The 21,018-nt window shown below is 34.1% G+C and overlaps 1 protein-coding gene across 4 annotated transcripts in view; it reads left to right on the top strand.

Annotated features, from left to right (window-relative positions):
- Positions 1-19,680, top strand: part of IPMK (inositol polyphosphate multikinase) — a 40,476-nt gene extending 20,796 nt beyond the window's left edge. For 3 of the 4 annotated variants that reach the window (XM_059055214.2, XM_059055213.2, XM_067025126.1), the window contains exons 4-6: positions 897-1,069; positions 13,000-13,081; positions 14,316-19,680. In XM_059055214.2, the coding sequence (XP_058911197.1) occupies positions 897-1,069; positions 13,000-13,081; positions 14,316-14,938 (878 nt within the window). In that variant the 3' untranslated portion in view covers positions 14,939-19,680. The remainder of the gene's footprint in view (positions 1-896; positions 1,070-12,999; positions 13,082-14,315) is intronic. The other variant, XM_059055215.2, reaches the window with a different exon arrangement.
- The last annotated feature ends 1,338 nt before the right edge of the window (positions 19,681-21,018 follow it).

The following is a 21,018-nucleotide window of genomic DNA, read 5'->3' as shown; positions in this document are numbered from 1 at the left end:
TAAAGAAGTAAAACCTTGTTACTTTGATAAGAAGAAAATATAATCTCTTCTGTCTTTGAGGAAAAGTTTTTACGAGAAGTGCTTCATATTACATTTGTAACTGAAAATTATGATCTCATTCAGAGCTTTATTTGGGAAGATTCATTCACCCAGGAAGCGGGGGGGAAGAATTTCTTTCCTTACTTCTTTCCCTCAGTGCACCTGGACTCTTATTCAAGCTAAAACTATAAGGTCAGCTACCGTGTGTGATAACTGGGATGTTTATTTTTTTACTTGAATCTCCATTTATAATAGTTTTCTGAGGGAAGATGCAAAGTTATTTACAAATGAACTTTTGAGGATTTCTTGTGTTCTAAAAAGCAGTATATTTGTATTTCCTTTGGGACTAGTAGGACTAGAACGTATATTTGGCAGTGACCATCATATGGAGTGATTTACCTTTCTTAACCTATACCTGTTGTGTCCTCTGTGGGAAGGATTTATTCCTATTACTACTTTTAAATGAAGACTTAAAAATTATTAAAATACTGATATCTGCTGAGGCATATATGATATAAACTATATTCAAAAGGAGAATGTATTCTGGGACAGCTTTTAAAATAATCTCATTGCCTTTTTAATGTCCTTGGAAGCCTTATATCTAATTCATACCTTTTGTTTATGGTTGAATATTATTTATTCCATCTCCTGCAAGAGTTTCTCTGTGACATTTATACCTGTTATAAATTTGTTGGTCAGTCTTTTTTTTTTCCTCTCTCTTCAGGTGGAGTAATAATAATTGTTGACTCTGGACTTGTTTTAACTTTTTTCTCAGTTTTAAGATTTCCTCATTTTTGTTTTTCCTTGAGTAGTAATATGTTTTCCTATTACTAATTAGGGTTTTTGTTTAATAACAGATTTATACCTAAAACTGGAAGATGTGACCCATAAATTTAATAAGCCCTGTATAATGGATGTAAAGATAGGGCGGAAAAGCTATGATCCTTTTGCTTCATCTGAGAAGATTCAGCAACAGGTCAGCAAGTACCCATTAATGGAAGAGATTGGGTTCTTGGTGCTTGGCATGAGGGTAAGAGTGATTTTTAGTGTAATACACATGTTTCTTGTTACATGTTCTTCTCTTGAAAATTATAGATGTCACATATGTTTTGGAATTAGCTTATGCATAACTCCCCAGTGTGGGCAGAGTTTTTTACCTCTTCTGTTCACTGGTATATGGGCAGTGTCAGGAATTATTCTGATACACAGTACATGATTAATAAGTAAATCAATAGCTAAATCTCAAGGCTCTGACTCTGATAATTTTGTATTAAAGAAGTCTTAAGTTTAGGTGCAAAATAAATAACATGATAAGTGAATGTGATATTTATGATTTTCTCACGGAAAAGTGCTAAGTTTATATATTCAGTAATTTTTCTGTATATTTAAAACGGAAAAGTGAAATTAAAAGTTAGGTTATTGTTTCAGACTGTGATTTAAAGCTGTTGTTTTCTTTGCTCATGTTTCTCTGGATTGGCAATTTGAGTTGGGCTCAGGTGGTCAGTTCTTCTGATCTCATCCAGGTTCCCTCTTGTGGCTGCACTCAACTCATGGCTCAGCTGGGGCTTGGTGGTCTAAATGACCTCACTCTTATGTCTACAAGTTGATACTAACTGTTGGCTGAGTCTTTTCCCATGAGGTTCCTCATCTTCCAGAAGCCTAAGTGGAGCTTCTTCGTGTGCTACATTCCAGGAAGGCAAGAGTGAGAGCTACAAGAGCTGTTAAAATCTAGGTTAGGAAGTCACTTTCTGTCATTTCTATGGAGTTTTATAGGTCGAAGTACATCATAGGGCCAGTCCATATTGATAGGGAGAAGAAGACCCCCACTTCTGATGGTGGGAATAGGGAAGTCAAAATACAAATGGCAGCGTGCACAAGGATGTTGAGGCCATCTTCACAAACAATATGCCACAGTTAAGAATGTGGAATAGAATCCTCTAAATAAATGATATGCCTAGATGTCTGGAGGTAAAATTTGTATATATGATAAATTATTGCTTCTATAAAAACATAACGGGTCATTTTGAAATTCATCATGTAAGATGATATAGAGTCTTCCTTTTGAGTTTTAAACAGGAGAGTTAATAGGAAGCATTATAAATGAATCTAACTGGGCAGTTATTTAAACCTTCACTGTTTTCAAATCTCTCACCCTCCTGCTTTCCTTCTCTTTTAGCAGATAACTTTGCCTTCTGCTTCAGAAAAAATAAACCATCACACAGGATTTCCTTTAATTTCCTGCTAACAGATGTACATACCTAACCTGCAAGTGCTTTCATTTCCTCCTTATTCCTTCCTGTCATGTTGAAGAATTTTCCATCTTCCTAAGGACAGCCCTTCCCTATGTCCTCTGGATCTCATTGTCTCCCACCTCTTCAGGAGCCTACTACTGTTGATTCTCTCTTGTCCTTTTTATATCTTCAACTTCTGTCTCTCTTTACTCTTTTTTCCCTTTGTTTTAAATATGTTCAAATCACTCTCAAAAAAAAAAAATCAAAACTGATCTTTATCCTGTTCTGCTCTCCAGCAAATTGTTTCCCCTTTGCACCCAAACTAGTTATATTTGTTTCTTTTGCCTTACTTCCCACTCAGTATTCTTCAACCCATTGCAGTCTGGCTTCAGCTTCATCATGCCACTAGATTGGCGTCTCATGCAGGTCCCTAATGACGTCTCCATGTCACTAAATCCAAATGGCATTTTTCATTACTCATCTTACTTCACTTTGAAAAGCAGCGTTCAACACTGACTAGGTCCTCCTTGAAACATTCCTTTTTGTGTCCATAACACTACACCCTCTCTTATTTTTTTCCTAAAACCACTTTGCAGTCTTCTTTGCCAGCTCATTTCTTTCTGTTCTTTAAATATTGAGGTATTCTGCTCAGTTCCATTTTACTGCCTCTCTCTCTTTTTTATTTCTTCCTAGGTAGCGTCCTTTGTTCTCATTGGTTCAGTTTCACTTACACTGATAACTCCCAAACATATATTTTCAGCTTCTGGTTTTTCTTTGATCTCCTAATCTATATAGCTAACAGCCTATTAGACATTTTACTTGGATAACTTAAAGACATCTAGGACTAATATGTAAAAAACTGACATAGATCTGTCTTGCAAAATAACAACCACAACAGTAGCAACAAACCTGTTATTCTCTGTCTCAGTAAATGACATCACCATACGTCCAGTTTTATGAGGAAGAAACCTCATAGTACCATCACCTCTCAGAGCCATCCGTCAATCCTGTTGATCTTAATTCCCAAGCACCTGAGTCCCATTGTCAAAATTATTCCTCACTAGACTAGTATCTTTACTGAACTCTCAATTTCAGTTTTGCTCTCTTCCAGTCTGTTCTCCAAACATTGCAAAATGTATATCTAATTGTGACATTCCCCAGCTTAAAAACTCTTCAGTGGGTTTCCGTTGCCTTTAAGGTGTGATTTTGCTCTCTTGGGTTGTGTTATTTCCCCAGACAAATGAGGTTCCTCTGTTTATATTTTTTAATAACATTTTTATTGAGATATAATTTATATACCATTCAATTCACTCATTTAAGGTATATAATTAATTGGTTTTAGTATATTCATAGAGTTGGGCAGCCATCATCATATTCAATTGTAGAACGTTTTCATCACCCCAAAAGAAATGCCATACCTGTGAGCAATCACTCCTCATTTCCTTCCAACTTCCAACTCCCTAGCCATAGACAATTCTAATCTACTTTCTGACTCTATAGCTTTGCCTCTTCTGGACGTTTCACATAAACGGAATCATGTAATACAATAGGTGGTCTTTTGTGACTGGCTTCTTTCAATAATGTTTGCAGAGTTTGTCTATGTTAGCATAAATCAATATTTTATTCCTTTTTATTGTTGTATGGATATACCACATTTTGTTTATCCATTTGTTCGTCGGTCAACTTTGGGTTGTTTCCACTTTGGGGCTATTGTTAATAATGCTATTGTGAGCATTCATGTACAAGTCGTTATGTTTTTATTTGGGGGGGGGTTAGTTCCAGAATTTGAAATTGGTGGGTGCTATGATTAAGTTTAACTTTTTCAGAAATTGCCAAAGTGTTTTTCCAAAGTTCCTGCACCATTTTACATTTCTACCAGTGATATATAGGAGTTCCAGTTTCTCCACATCCTCACCTCAAACCCAAACTTTGTTATTGTCTCACTCTCTCTCTTTTTCTTTTTTTAACTATAAGCCATCCTAGTGGATGTGAAGTGGTATCTCATTGTGGTTTTCATTTGCATTTCCCTAATGTCTCATGGTATTGAGCTTCTTTTCATGTGCTATTGACCATGTATATATCTTCTTTGGAGAAATGTCTATTCCAATACTTTGCCCATTTTTAATTTGGGTTGTTTTTTCTGTGGATTGTTTTTCCACTTTCTTTATAATGGCTTTGGAGTACAAAAGTTTTAAATTTTGAAGTCTAAATTTTTTTTTTTGTCTTTTGTTACTTGTGCTCTTGGTGTCATAGTTAAGAAACCATTGCCTAAACTAAAGTCATGAAGATTTACTCGTATTTTTCTTCTATAGTTTTAACTCTTACATTGAGATGTGTGTACATTTTAAGTTATTTTTTTGGGTGTGGTTTGAGGAAAGGGTCAAACTTCTTTTGCATATGGATATTCAGTTGTCCTAGTACCATTTATTGAAAAGACCAATCTTGGGGCTTCCCAGGTGGCGCAGTGGTTGAGAGTCCGCCTGCCGATGCAGGGGAGCCTGTGCTCCGCAACGGGAGAGGCCACAACAGTGAGAGGCCTGCGTACCACAAAAAAAAAAAAAAAAAAAAGAAAAGACCATTCTTTCCCCCACTGGATGCTATTGACACCCTTGTTGAAAATAAACTGACCATAAATGTAAGAGTTTATTTCTGGACTCTCAGTTCTCTTCTGTTGATCCATATTGTCTATCTTTATGCCAGAACCACACTGTCTTTTTTTTTTTTTTCCCAGCTTTATTGAGGTATAATTGACATAAAGATATTTAAAGTATACATTATGGTGATTTGATATGCATACACATTGTGAAAGGATTCACTCATTTGGTTAATTAACATATCCATCACCTCACATATTTATCTTTTATTTGTGTGTGTGAGAACATTTAAGTTCTAAGTTCTACCCTCTTAGCAAATTTCAGTTATGCAATACAGTGTTATCAATTCAGTCACGATGTTTTATATTAGATCCTCAGACTTCATCTTATAACTGAATGATGAATACCATCCTCTTCCTATTTCCCCCACCTCCTCCCAGCCCTTGGTAACCACTTTCTACTCTCTCTTTCTATAAGTTTGGTTTGTTTTTTTGGTATTCCATGTATAAGTGATGCTGTGCAGTATTTGTCTTTCTCTATCTGGCTTATTTCACTTAGCATAATGCCCTTAAGGTCCATCTGTGTTGTTGCAAATGGCAGGATTGCCTTCTTTTTCATTACTGAATAATATTCCATTGTTTATTTATAGGCGTACCTTGGAGGTATTGTGGGTTCAGCTCTAGACCACTGCAATAAAGCAGATATCACAATGAAACAAGTCACAAGAATTTTTTGGTTTCCCAATGCATATAAAAGTTATGTTTAGGGGCTTCCCTGGTGGCACAGTGGTTGAGAAGTCCTCCTGCCGATGCAGGGGACACGGGTTCGTGCCCCGGTCCGGGAAGATCCCACATGCCACAGAGTGGCTAGGCCTGTGAGCCATGGCCGCTGAGCCTGCGTGTCCAGAGCCTGTGCTCCACAACGGGAGAGGCCACAATGGTGAGAGACCCACGTACCACAAAAAAAAAAAAAAAAAAAAGAGTTATGTTTACACTATACTGTAATCTGTTAAGTATGCAATAGCATTATGTCTAAACAAACAATGGGCATACCTTAATTTAAAAATACTTTATTGCTAAAAAAGTGCCAAAACAATTATAATAGAAACATCAAAATTCACTGATCACATAACAATATAATAATAATGAAAAAGTTTGAAATACTGCGAGAATTACCAGATGTGACACAGAGACATGAACTGAGCAAATGCTGTTGGAAAAATGGTGCTGATAGACTTGTTCAATGGAGGCTTGCCATAAACCTTCAATTTGTGAAAAACACAGTATCTGTGAAGTGCAGTAAAACGAGGTATGTGTGTACACACCACATCTTTATCCATTCATTCATTGATGTACACTTAGGTTGTTTCCATATCTTGGCTATTGTGAATAATGCTGCAATGAACAGGGAGTGCATATAGCACCATGATATCCTATTTTCTTTTTCTTGGGTGTATACCCAGAAGTAGAACTGCTGGATCATAATGGTAGTTCTATTTTTAAGTTTTTGAGGAGCTTTCATACTGTTTTCCATAGTGGCTGCACCAGTTTACATTCCTACCAATAGTACTCAAGTGTTGCCTTTTCTCTATATTCTCACCAACACTTGTTATTTGTGATCTTTTTGATAATAACCATTCTAACAGGTGTGAAGTGTATCTTGTGATTTTGATTTGCATTTCCCTGATGATTAGTGATGTTGAGCACCTTTTGATGTTCCTGTTGGCCACTTGGTTGTTGTGTTTGGCAAAATATCTATTCAGTTCCTCTGTCCTTTTTTTTTTTTTTGTGGTACGCGGGCCTCTGGCTATTGTGGCCTCTCCCGTTGTGGAGCACAGGCTCCGGACGCGCAGGCTCAGCTGCCATGGCTCACAGGCCCAGCCGCTCCGCGGCATGTGGGATCTTCCCGGACCGGGGCACGAACCCATGTCCCCTGCATTGGCAGGTGGACTCTCAACCACTGCACCACCAGGGAAGCCCTGTCTATTTTTGAATCAAAAAATTTTCCCATCAAATTGTCTGACTTCTTTATATATTTGGAATATTAATGCCTTATCAGATATATGTTTTGCAGATATTTTCTCAGAACCACACTGTCTTTTTTTTTTTTTTTTGTCTGTGTGGTGCAGCTTGCGGGATCTTAGTTCCCTGACCAGGTGTTGAACCCAGGCCCATGGCAGTGAAAGCACTTAGTCCTAACCACTGGACCGCCAGGGAACTCCCAAGAACTACACTGTCTTGATTAGTGTAGCTTTGGAGTAAGTTTTGAAACCAGGAATTGTTAGACTTCCAACTTTGTTCTTCTTTTCCAAGATTGTTTTGGCTGTTCTGGGTCCCTTCAACTTTCATGCGAATTTTAGAATCAACTTGTCATTTCTGCAAAGAAGTGTTGCCTGGGATTTTGGTGTAAGGAATAGTTTTGGATCTGTAGATCAATTTGGGTTCCCCTATTTTTGTTTTCATGGCTTCCTTTATATAGTAGTTAGCAGTTTATAATTACATATTGTTTACTTATCTGAGAAAGGATATGATTGAAGTGTGAAATAATAAATGAGAATGTGAATATAAATTTAATTATATTATTCTAGAATGTTAATATTGGGAGACATACCTTGAATTTAGTAGGAGTTATGTTAGGATTCTTTTCAAATAGTTATTTCTTTAGTAGGTGGTAAATTCATTAAACTTTTTAATCACAGTGGGTTTATAGACTAATGATAAAGATAGGCGTGAATAATTTTAGAATGAATGTTCCAAATTAAAAAAATTCTCCTCCAAGACAGTCCTGCCTTTAAATTAAAAAAAAACCAAACCAAAAACAACCCTTAATATAACTGAATAGACTGAAATTTACCAAATATATCAGTTTTAACATACTTTTCTGTTATGTTTAACCAGTAGTAGGAAGAGGTTTGGTGGGTAGAACATGCCAATTTAGGAATTCCTTATTTTTAAATGACTGTCAGCAATTATACTGTTATTTCCTTGATCCCAAGATGGTGAAGATGATAAGACTCACTGATTTAACAAGATTTATTAAGATATGTGTAACAAAAGAGATAGAAACTGAATAGGAACTATAAGAACAAGGGAGTCACAAAAGGAGGAGTATAGAGTGCCTTTGAAAAAGGTGGTATTTTGAACTGGCAACGAGGAAAATAATAAGTAGAAAACCAAGAAGCAGAGCATATTGTGAAATAGGAGTTTATGTAAGGTGACTAGAGCATACTATATGTAGGAAGGTGGGGTGTATTTTAGTTTAAAGTATCAAACTTGAGAGAAGTTAATATATCAGCAGCTTGCTTTGGGACTTCCTGGCTTTTTGACATAGCATCCTTTTGGGTTAACTATTTGAATGGTTGTTTAATTTTCCAGTTTTCTATTGACTCAGAAAGTACATGCTATATAACTGTAGGGGTTTATTATATTTATTAACTACAAGTAATTGAAATACAATTTGTAGAAATTTACCTGAAATTTCTTTAAAACTTGTGATTCAAGATTTTAGATGATTTAATTTTGGATGTTCCAGTATATTTTTGGCAATAACTTAATTTGTGTGTGTGTGTGTGTGTGTGTGTGTGTTACACGGGCCTCTCAGTGTTGTGGCCTCTCCCATTGCGGAGCGCAGGCTGTGGACGCACAGGTTCAGAGGCCATGGCTCACGGGCCTAGCTGCTCCGCGGCATGTGGGATCTTCCCGGACCGGGGCACGAACCCGTGTCCCCTGTATTGGCAGGTGGATTCTCAACCACTGCGCCACCAGGGAAGTCCAATAACTTAAATTTTTGACAAAGAAATATTTGCACTTAAGAGAGAAGTCACGTTTCTTAATCACTGATTCCTAATTACTGGGGGAAAAGATTCTTCTCTTTTGATCTTTATTTATCACATTGTCTAAAAATCAGACTCTTTTTTTGTATACCTTTTTTCCTCTATAACAGTGGATAACAGTAACCCTTCAAATTTCTTTTTTCCATTAATAGGATTTGATTTAATAGGAAATGTGTTTTGCTAAAGATATTTGAATTGGTTTGCTCCTGACGTGAGTTCCTGTAAAATAAGCAACTCATATGATCCAGGAAGTACTGGAGCTTTTTTTTTGCTTGTTATTCTGTCGTACTCATGTCTTCCAGCTTACCATTCTGTTAAAAATATTTTCAAGGTGGTTCTGTAACTTTTGATTTATAGATATCTTTGTGACTGACCAAGACTGGACAGTGGGTAGAGACTGAAGAAATTCTCAGAACTCTTTATATTCTAGCTTTAACTAGTAAAGTAGGAGTAAATAGAGATGCCTGAAATTAATACAGCATTGTAAATCAACTATACGTCAATAAAAAAATAAATGAATAAATAAAAATAAGTAAATAGAGGAAGAGAATATCAATAAAGGAGTCCCACTGAAACTAATTATTAGCTTTAGTCTATTTGTGAAATTTAGATTTTTCATATGTGAAATCTAACTTAGCTCAGAAAATACATCCCTGAGTAGTAGAATGGTGACAATTTTGAGAATCCTCTTTTTTGGTACATTTCCTAGTTTTTAGTTTACATGACTGGGTATTTGAAAATTCTTTTCATTTGTTTTTTGTGTCTATTTAATATATTTCCTCAGATTATTAATTTCTCAATTTCATCCTTTTTTATTGCAACATAAATGATATATAACATTGTGTATGTTTGAGTTGTACAACATATTGATTTGCTACATTTGTATATTGCCATATGATTGCCACATAGCAGTTAATACCTCTGTCACTTTGAAAATCCTCTTTTACACATATTTCTGTGCATAGAAAACATGAGTATATTTTTTAAAACACATTTTGGTTATGATTAACTGTTCTTATAAAAATAGTTTTTCCTGTAGTCAAATGTAATTTTGGTATTTATGAAATGCTTTCTTCTATTCATAGTAGCACTTTGTTCAAGATAAATTATCTTTCTTTAATAGGCTGTAAATGCATGTAAGAACATGGTTCTAATTTAACTTTTTGAATAAAGTGAAGCATTTGAGATAGTTGGTAATTAGCCATATCAGACTGAAAGTTATAAAATATCAGTTTCTAAAGCAGTGTATTCTTTTTTTTTCTTTTTAAAAAAAATTATTTATTTATTTGGCTTTGCCGGGTCTTAGTTGAGGCACACACGGGATCTTCAGTTGTGGCATGTGGGATCTAATTCCCTGACCAGGGATCAAATTTGGGTCCCCTTCATGGGAGTGCATGGATCACCAGGGAAGTCCCTAAAGCAATGTATTCTTAATGCTTCTTAAAAATATTTAATCAAAATTTGATGAGATACATTGTTATATGGCTCAAACTCCAAAAAGTATAGAAATATATACTGTGAGAAGTTACTCTCCACACAGGATACTATATTATAGTGATTTTTTTCTCCAGTGTATCCTTCCAGAAGTATTTTAAACATATACAAGTAAATGCTGCATATATGTATTCCTTTATTGCAAAACCTACCTACTTTGAACACTGTTTTGCATCTTGCTTTTTTTGTTTGTTTAACGTATCATGAAGATTTTTCCATAGTGGCACAGTACTGTAGTTTAACCAGCTTACTTTGATGGTTCCTTTGACTTGTTTCCAGTCTTTTGCTCTTACAAGTAATGTTACAAATGACTAACCGGAGATCTACCTCATTCCACCAATGTGCTAGGGTATTTATGGGATAAGCTCCTAGAGGGGAATTGCTGAGCTTGTATGCGTTTATAGTTGTGGTAGATATTGGCAGTCTGCCTGATATCTAGAGCAGTGGTTTTGAACCAGGGGCAGTTTTATTCCCCAGGAAGTCATTTGGCAGTGTCTGGAGGCATTTTTGGTTGCCAAAATTTTGGGGTAGGCTGTGTTCCTGATATGTTTGAGAGCTGTTTGATTTCAGTGAACTCTTCAGATATGTTGTTCCTTTTCCCATAAGAGTAAACATGCCCTTTGTTCATCATATACATTTCAAATACCTTTTCTCTGTTTGTCTTTTGATTTCTGAATGGCAAAAAACACTATGAACATTTTAAAAAACATATTGTATGTGGTAGAAATTTTTGAGTTTTAGTTGGAAACGCTTTCCCTAGTTATCAGTTATTCAAGGATTGTTCTATCTTGGGGTGGGGAGGCATTGTATTTTGCTCATTTTGATCTTTGATGTATTTGGAATTTATCCTGGTGTAAGTTATAAATACAACTTATTTTTTCCAGATCACTAGTTAATCATACTAACACCATTTAATAATAATCCATCTTTTTCTACTGGTTTAAAATACCATTATCATATACAAGCTTCTCATGTTTTTGATTTTAAAGTATGTTTTATTGGAATTACTATCCCAAAGAGATATCTGCACTCCTATGTTCATTGCAGCAATATTCTTGATAGCCAAGATATGGGAACAACCTAAGTGTTTGTCTACAGATAAATGGATAAAGAAGATGTGCCTCTTTAAACAATGGAATATCATTCAGCCATGAGAAAGAAGGAAATATGGATGAAACCAGAGAGCATTTTGTGAAATGCAATAAGCCAGCCAAAGAAAGATAGATACTGTGTGGTAGCATTTATATGTGGAGTCAACAAAAGAAACCCAAATGACAAAGCTGATCTTATAGAAACAGAGAATAGAATGGGGGTTTCCAGGGATTTAGGGAAGGGAGAAATGGGGAGATGTAGGTCAGAGGGTACAAACTTTCAGTTATAAGATGAATAAGTTCTGAGGAGCTAATGTATAGCATGGTGACTATAGTTAATAATACGATATTGTATACTTGAAATTGGCTGAGAGTAGATTTTAAGCATTCTCACTGCATACATACACTCAAAATGAGTTAACTGTATGAGGTGATGCATGTGTTTCTTTTTTTTTTTTTTTTTTTTTTTGTGGTACGCGGGCCTCTCACTGTTGTGGCCTCTCCTGTTGCGGAAGTGCAGGCTCAGCGGCCATGGCTCATGGGCCCAGCTGCTTTGCGGTATGTGGGATCGTCCCAGACCGGGGCACGAACCCGTGTCCCCTGCATCAGCAGGCGGACTCTCAACCACTTCGCCACCAGGGAAGCCCTGCGTTTATTTTCATGATCTTAGTAATCATTCCACAATGTATATGTATACCAGATAATCACATTGTATACTTTAAATATATACAATTATACTTGTCATTTATTCCTCAATAAAGTTGGAAAAAATATAAATAAAATATGTTTTAATCTCTAGTAGGATGGCAAGGTTAGTCCCTCCTTACTGATCTTATTTGGATTTTCCTTAGCAATTCTTGATTTTCTATAAACTTTAAAATTAGCTTCTATGATTAAAATAATCATTGGTGTTTTATTATAATCTGATTTTACTTCTAGATTAATTATCTTTTATGATGTTGAATCTTTCTGAGAACATGGGTATGTGTTTATGTGTATATCTTAGGAGTGTTTTAAATACGTCTTTCTGTAGATCTTAGGCTTTTTTAGTTTATTCCTATGTTTTATTTCTTTTTATGATTTGTAGGTAGGGTCTTCCATTACATTTTCTAGCCAGTTGTTCGTATATATGAAAGTTTATTTTCTGTTTATTAATTTGTACTGTCACCATTTCAAGTTTTTATTGTTTTTGTTATTTTTTAAATTGATTTTCCAAAATACAACCACTATCTACAAAGAGTAATATTTTTGTTGCTGTCTTTTCAAATTATTATGCCTCTTATTTCTTTCTCTTATCTATTTGCATTTTCTAGAAACTCCAGAACAATGTTAGGTAATAATGATGATAAAACACATTGTGGTAGAGTACTTTTTGTGGAAGTTTCTTATATTTTAGGACATGCTTCCTTATTTCTACTTTAAACTTGAGGCTAACTTTTGGTGGATTGAGATGGATAATTCCTTTCATATTGGAAGTACTCATCTGTGTTTTTAAAGAGCTTTCATTGATAGTGGATGTAAATTTGCTAAATGCCTTTTCAGCATGATAAGACAATATGATTTTTTTTTTCATCTTAACTCCATTGGAATGAATTATATGAGTAGATCTTCCCATCTTTTTCCATCCTTGCATTGCTGGGCTTCCCCCCACTGATCCTCACTCCCAGCCCTGGGTCAAGGAGTATTAATGTTTAATATTCAGTGCTTTTTTCTGACAGGTTTATCATGTTCATTCTGATAGCTATGAGACACAAAACCAACACTATGGAAGAAGCTTAACAAGAGAAACTCTAAAGGATGGTAAGGATTGAAAAACCATACTTCAATGTTTTTATTACTACACAGTTATCATCTAAAGTGATTTCAGCTTTAATTCTCCTTTGGTATAATGATTCAATTCACAATAAAGTCTTAACATATATGCTTCTAAAATATTTATAGCCAAGATATTATAAAAGCAGTGATAGCACAGATTTCGAGAAATAATATTCTTTTAAAGTTTATTATTAGCTGTATCCAAGATGGGGCAGAACTTAAGAGTGATGTAAATAGTTTGAAGAATTTTTATTTTATGTATACAAAATAATCATCTATAGTGTGCCCTTAACAATTAGTATTTGCCTTGGTATATTTAACCCATAGCAAGCTAATATTCAGGATTGGGTGTTGTTTTTGGCCATGCTGTGCAGCTTGTGGGATCTTAGTTCCCTGACCAGGAATCAAACCCATGTCCCCTGCAGTGGAAGCATGGAGCCCTAACCACTGGATTGCCAGGGAAATCCCCAGACTGGCTCTTTATTAAAATATTTCTCAGGCTAATATGACTGTTTTTTAGCAGTTTCTGTCCTGAAGTAGGGGAACAGCAAAATTTAATTACATATATCCATAAATTCCCAAATATGACAAAATATGCTTAAATAATTTTCTAAGAGGCCTAATCTGATAGGTTAAAACATGTAAAAGTCTTAATTCTGAATAACATACTCAACTTGGAGTAGTACTAGTCCCCAAAGTGAGCTCAACTTTTGTGAAAAGACTGATTTAATAAATATTTTCGAGAACATAAATTAAGTACAGTTATGGTTTGGTATTTTGGTAATGGACTGTTGACATCATTAAAAATGGTTATGATTTGACTCTAGGTTCTAGATTAGTTCTTGAATGTGATTCTAACAAATATGTAATCTTACTGTAAAATTCCTCATAATAGCAAATGAAGCAAATCTTGGAATCCTGTTCCTTAAAAGAATGTATAGAGAGAGCACTAAACTAGCGGTCTACCTGTAGTAAATTTTTTGTCTAAATAAGGTATTTCACATTACATAAGTGTCATTTATATGTTTTCTAGAAGAATATCTTCACCAGAAATTAAGTTGAGCTCCAAGATTCTGTGTTTGACTAGAATTCTTATCTGTTCACTTAATTGCAGGGGCTGATGGGAGAAAATTAAAGAATTGTATCTAAGATGAGATTACTTCCCAAGTGATAGTTATTTCATAATTTCATTATAATCCTAGTATTTTCCTTTTTATAGGAGTCTCCCGTTTTTTTCATAATGGATTCTGCTTAAGAAAAGATGCTATTGCTGCCAGTATTCAGAAGATTGAGAATATTCTGCAGTGGTTTGAAAGCCAGAAGCAGCTGAACTTTTATGCAAGTTCATTACTGTTTGTTTATGAAGGTTCATCTCAGCCAACTACTGCAAAATTGAATGACAGAACTTTAGCAGAAAAGTTTTTGTCCAAAGGACAGCTCTCAGACACAGATGTACTAGAGTACAATAATAACTTTCATATGTTAAGTTCCACAGCGAATGGAAAAATAGAGGCTTCAGTGGGCAAAAGCTTGTCCAAAATGTATGCTCGTCACAGAAAAATGTATTCAAAAAAGCATCACAGTCAGACTTCGTTGAAAGTTGAAAATATAGAGCAAGACAATGGGTGGAAAAGCATGTCACAGGAACATTTAAATGGAAACGTACTTTCCCAACTGGAAAAAGTCTTCTACCATCTTCCCACTGGTTGTCAAGAGATTGCGGAAGTAGAAGTGCGAATGATAGACTTTGCTCATGTGTTCCCTAGCAACACAGTAGATGAGGGATATGTTTATGGGCTGAAGCATTTAATTACTGTACTGCAGAGTATTTTAGACAATTGAATCCTTTGCTGCAGTCTTTTAAAGGGGTGGGGCAATCATAATGAAGAGCAGCAGTTAATAACTCTGCACTTGTAATGCTGTGTAAAAAATTTGTATTGTGAGTCTACATTTTATTTGTCTTTATACTTTTGGTAGAAGGGTTAACTTTTTTATAATCTTACTCAGGAAAACTAATTATTTGTTCTTTAGAAAACTATAAAGAATAAAGAAACTTAGGAATGTTAAGCAGGGAATGTGGTGGTACGTGGCTTAAACATCTACTTGGCTTAAGCAAAATGTAAACCATTATTCAGTCATTACGAATTTAGTTAGCTTTCTGTAGCCAATTTATTGTGAAATCTCTGTCCACCCACCCTTGACAATGAGCCATATCTAAACTCATTACATTATTAGAACACTTTCAAAAATCTAGAAAGCACAGGTTGATATCCTTAGTATTGCTATGTATGAAGTTATTAAAACTGGAGAAAATTCTACAGAAATAAGTACTGTTTAGGTTCTATATTAAAAGTTCAGACCAGCATATCAAAAGGTGCTTCTTAGAAGTAAAGTGATTTAGAATTATTGTATTCCAAAAGCAGATTTTCACTTCAATTTCCATTTATATACATATTTCAAAATACTTCTTGAAAAAGGTCATTGAAATGGACAAAAACAACAACAAAAGTCTTGACATTAAGGGCACTAATAATTAGTCTTGCCAAGGTTAGGGAAGAGAGAAGTTATTTGCAAGGAACAAAATTTTTCTTTTAAAATCTTTATGGGAAAATTGGAATTTTACTACATTGTGACAAGTATTATAAACCATATAATACCTTTTACTGCAGCTTCAAAAAGGTGGATGATTGAAGCTCTTATTTCTCCTTTAAATAACTTTTGAGAGTGTTTTTATTTTACAATTCATGTATCTACATGTCCCCATTTAGTTAAGCAGTGGCATGAATATATGTTACTAAAAAGTGTTTCTCAGAATTCTAATAAGCAGTGAAGGACAACATCCAGTATTGTGAGTGTTATCAAAAATACTGTGTGTACATGCCGCAGAGCAGCTGGGCCTGTGAGCCATGGCCTCTGAGCCTGCATGTCCAAAGCCTGTGCTCTGCAACGGGAGAGGCCACAACAGTGAGAGGCCCACGTACCACAAAACAAAACAAAACAAAACAGAACAAAACTGTGTGTATATTAGTATGTCATACAGAGTTTGGTACATGTCTAAATTCATGCTTCTGTTTCATTCTTACTTAAAACAGTTGTATATCATATTCAAGATAGAAATTATAATTTAACTTCATGGGGGGGCAGTACTATTTTTCTTGGAAAAATTAGATTTGTAAGTATTATCTCTGTTTCACATCCACCCCTTTTAAAAAATAACTAGTTATTTGTTATTGGAAACATTTAGAACTTTGAAATTAAATTCGCAAATATGTTAAATGTTTATGTTTTCATTACTTGCACTTTGATTCACTAATGAAACATCTAAGTAGTTAACAGTCTTGCCATATTCCTGGAAATTGTTTTAGACTTGTGAACTGTTAGACTGTTTTCCCCCCAAAATTACAAATTAAACTTAAATTCAAGGGCCTTTTTTTAGTGTGAAGGAAAGTATCACAATTTTATGTTTATCTCACCTTCCCAACCCTCTCTGAGTGTACTTTTGCAAGTAAGAAAAGTAACAAATGCCCTATGGATTCTGTGCTTAGTAAATTTATTAGGCCTGAGTACCTTTAAAATTCATATGCATTTGTTATAGCAAAATTTGATTATTTAAATTTTTTATTTAGAGTCAGTGTAGGTATTTTCCAAAAGGACTTCATATTTTTCTCTGCTGCCTAAATGGGTATTGCCATAGCTTTTTTTGTGGGGATGAAGTTCAAGTCATAGTTAATAGAAATTATTTAGTTTTACTTTTTTTGTCCCACAGTGTAGACTTTTGTTGTTGTTGTTATTTGGATAGTGATTCAATAAATCTTAAGCTCATATAATTTAAACACTATTTTGAATCTTGACAAAACGAGACTTTTTTTTTGTATGGGGTGGTATCAACCTATATGTACAATGAATTTAATAAATTTAAGTATTATCAGATTTTTTGTGCATTTTAGCTCAATAAAGTGTGAATCAGTTCCATATTTTCTTTATCCATATTTGGAAATTTAGTTTTGTATAATCAGTATCTTACCTTTTTGATACAATAGATAATGTTTTGTTTTAATAAAACAAGAAACACTTTTATCTTTTGTTCTTCAGGGAAGGGATTCACATTTAATTCTATTTGTTTACATTTTTTTAATCACTGTTATCCAATGCCCATTTTATGTTACTTTATAAATAAGCTTATATGTAACAGAACAAGCATCTATTTGTGTTATCCACATGTGACTATTTTACTGTCTAGTCCAGTCATTTAACATTATGCTGAAATTTACCACTGTGGGGATGAATGATCACTATTCACCAAGCATATTTAAACATTTAAATGTTCAAGAAATAATAATAAGGATATAGTTTGGGTTAATAGGATTACTGTAGTTTTTTCCCCCTAGGAAATATAAATGATTTTAGTGTATTTCTTATGGAATGCACTCATGAAAAGGACTTTAAGAAATTGTGGATAGTGAATAATAATACATTTCTCTCATAAAAATTTAAATTGTATAATAGTTTTATAATAAAGTATTTACATTAATTGATATTTTAATACGGATGAAGTTACATAGATTCAAATAAATTAAAATTGATTATAAATGCTAAATATTTTATCTGAATAGTTTTTCAAGAAACATTTGTGAAAATGTGTGTATTAAATGACTGTAACGTGGAGCATGTGGTATTTTCAACTCAGTATTCGTTATTTGTTTTATGTGTCTGGAAATTGTACTTACTGTGCCTCTTTACACTACAATTTGCTGTTGTGAGGCTTTAGATTGTGTTCAACTGAATAAGATCTTTTTTTATGATTTTAATTGAGTATAATTTATGATTTTATGATTTCCAAGATGATGTTCTTCATATCTCTATACCATATACACATCAAATTTATAATGTAACTTGAGAAGATAGAATTAATTTTCAGAGATATCTCAGTTGTGATTTTCTTGTTTCATGCAACTGGAAACATTTGTTTCTAGGACTTGGAATATTAAAGATGATGTAGGATGAAAGAAAATGGTAGAACAATGAAAGAATTTTATTTGTGAAATTACAGAAATTTTGTCCACTATTTTAAAGCATTGTCATCATTTTAGTACCATTTGCTCTTAGTATGGCATTTGATACTTTAAAACTTGATTTGCTTTAAAAATTGTTTACAATGCTTTGTAATCTTCCTTATCCAGTGCCTTTAACCTTGATTTGATATATTTGTAGCCTTGGTTATCCTTCCATTACATCCTGTAATGTCTTCATAACCTAGACTTCAATTTAAAAAGTCAGTTTGGTCATGTAAAGAGGTTGCAATTGTCTATTAATGCTTTAGGAGAACAAGTAATGTTGTGTATGGAGGCCAGGCATCTTAGTTCATTCAGAAATATAAATGTGACTAACATTTTTAACCCCTGAATATATAGTTGTGATCCAGTCAGACAAAGCTGTAACCATTTCCAGCATTCTCTCTAGATGGGGGAGGGTTGGGGGTTAAATTAAAATAGAGATATGGAGAAATGCTTATTTAAAGATAATAAAGTTAACTAGCATTCAACTTTGTGTAAAGATAAGGTAATAATTGAGTTGAGGTGAAGCAACTAACAATATGTTAAAGAGTTTAAAAATAATACTTTGCAGCATTGTAACCTCTATTTGACATTTGAGTTCAGGTAATAATTATAGATAGCATTAAAAGGCCTTAATTTTTCACTTTTGCTGGTAAAGGTACGTTTACTTAGACTGTTCATATAGAATGGTGTTTTAACATAGCATTACTGTGAAAAACATTCCATTACATATTCACAAGCATATTACTGCACATTTAAAAATTGTACCTTACAATTTACTGCAAATATTTTAGGGCTCAATCTTCAAATCATTTGTATTTTAAATTTGGCAGTGAATATGAAATTACTTTTTTGACTTACAGAATGATTGTATTGTTACTTAAAATGCTCGTTAATATTTTAAGAAGGTTGGAGTCTCCATGTTTCTGGAGTTAATATTTAAATTCTTATTACTTATTTTGATAGTGTTTAGTAAGAAGAAATAGTACTCATGCAATTAAACAAATAAGAATATACTGTAAAGAGTATTTTTAATTGTTAAATTTGTCATCACTGAGGTTAAATTTTGGCCTGGTATTCACTTACAATATATATTAACACATTTAATTATGAAGTGAAATAGTCTTAAGTATGATGTATGATGCACCTGCATATAAATGGATATGGTGTGCACAAAGACACTTTACTGTGGGAATTGAACTGGAAGATATATGAAAGCATGTGAAATTGCACCTAAAATTGTGTTATTAGTGACTATGCTAAATTTATTGTACTTGATGAATGAATGTATTTAGTCTAGTCAAAGTTACTTTGGTTTAAATGTCTAAACAATGTCTTTTTAAAAAATGTGTTGGTAATTTGTACTATTGATGTGGGGGTTCTTGGACTGCAGGGGTTGTTGTCAATGTGTGATATGTGTTTTTATTTTATAGAATCATCTAATGTGATATACCGATTTTTATATAAGTGATATTTAGATAATTCTAATTACTGTATATTTGACAGCCTATTAAAATGTTTTGCATTGGAGCTTTTTTCATTAATTGTAATATGGTAACAAACTCACAGTAGTTTGAAAATAACTTGTTCATTCAACAAATATTTGAGTACATGTTATATAACAAAAACTATAGGGATCATTATAGATTCAAAGATGATTAAGATGGGATGTTAATGGAAAGAAGCATATGCACTGGAAATGAAAAAGTATGTAAACTATTTTGTTTGAATATTTATTTTTTCTATCATAGTCTAAAATCTTTGGAATCAATCTAGTAGGAGAAGTAGACTATAGGAGAAACAAATTGACTTGGCTGTGAAAACCTATACTGTAATTTTAAAACATCAAAAATAGGTAAGATATTTTTGTTTGTATTTTACATGAATCAGTCAATTAGTGACCAAGTTTTTTTTAATTTTCCATTCATTAATTAAAAAGAGAGAGCACAGTCCAATACTTACCTATGCCTTATCAGGCAGTGTATTTGGCCTTGGAGATTTTAAAAAGTTGAATAAGGGATCTAGTTAGTACTTGTCCTTGAGTTATGTGCTGTCCGGTAGAAGAAAACCATGTAAATGTGGGAAAAATGTTATTGGGGCTATGTTGTATACTTATCAATATCCAGCAGGGATGGAGAGGGGAATCAGTTTTGAATAGCATGTAAGAGGGTGAACAATTCACACACTCACAGCAGTTGTGAGTCAAAGCTCTCAAAGGTGGTATGGCATTACTCTTTTATGCTGCTGCTGTGAACTGTGGGGAGGAGCAGTTCTGTGTGAAGTACAGTCTCTCAGTATCCACAGGGGATTAGTTCCAGGGGCCCTCACCTATACCAAAATCCATGGGTGCTCAAGTCCCTCATATAAAATAGTACAGTCAGCAGTCCATATCCATGGGTTTCAAATCTGCAGATACAGAGGGCCTACTGTATATTTATCTAAAAACCGTATATAAGTGGACTCACCCAGTTGAAACCCATGTTGTTCAAGGGTCAACTGTAGTTTCTTCGTTTTTAAGACAGGCTGCCTAAGGAAAAAAAAAAAAAAAGACTGGCTGCCTAACTGCTGAAAATAACAGGGAATCCCATTGCCATAGTCTCCAAGTTAGGGCTAAGTATAGGAACTAAATAAAACCTGAAATGAAATAAGTGAAAATAATAGTATAATTAAGAGTGAAAGTAGTCACTTGGGGATCTTGTTAAAAATGCAGATTCTGATTCTGCAGGCTTGTGAGGGTTCTATGATGCTCGTGGTTCATGGACCACACTTTGAATAGCAAGGTTTTCTAAAAGATTTGGGGCATGGAGGGTGTAGTGGAACTTGGATTACTTTGATCCAAGGAACAGAGCTGTTTGAAAGCCAGGAGAG

The sequence above is a fragment of the Kogia breviceps genome, chromosome 2 (genome assembly GCF_026419965.1).
Source record: "Kogia breviceps isolate mKogBre1 chromosome 2, mKogBre1 haplotype 1, whole genome shotgun sequence".
Taxonomy (NCBI): Eukaryota; Metazoa; Chordata; class Mammalia; order Artiodactyla; family Physeteridae; genus Kogia; species Kogia breviceps.
The sequence above is the reverse complement of the archived record's forward strand: the minus strand, read 5'-3'. Positions and strand labels throughout refer to the sequence as shown.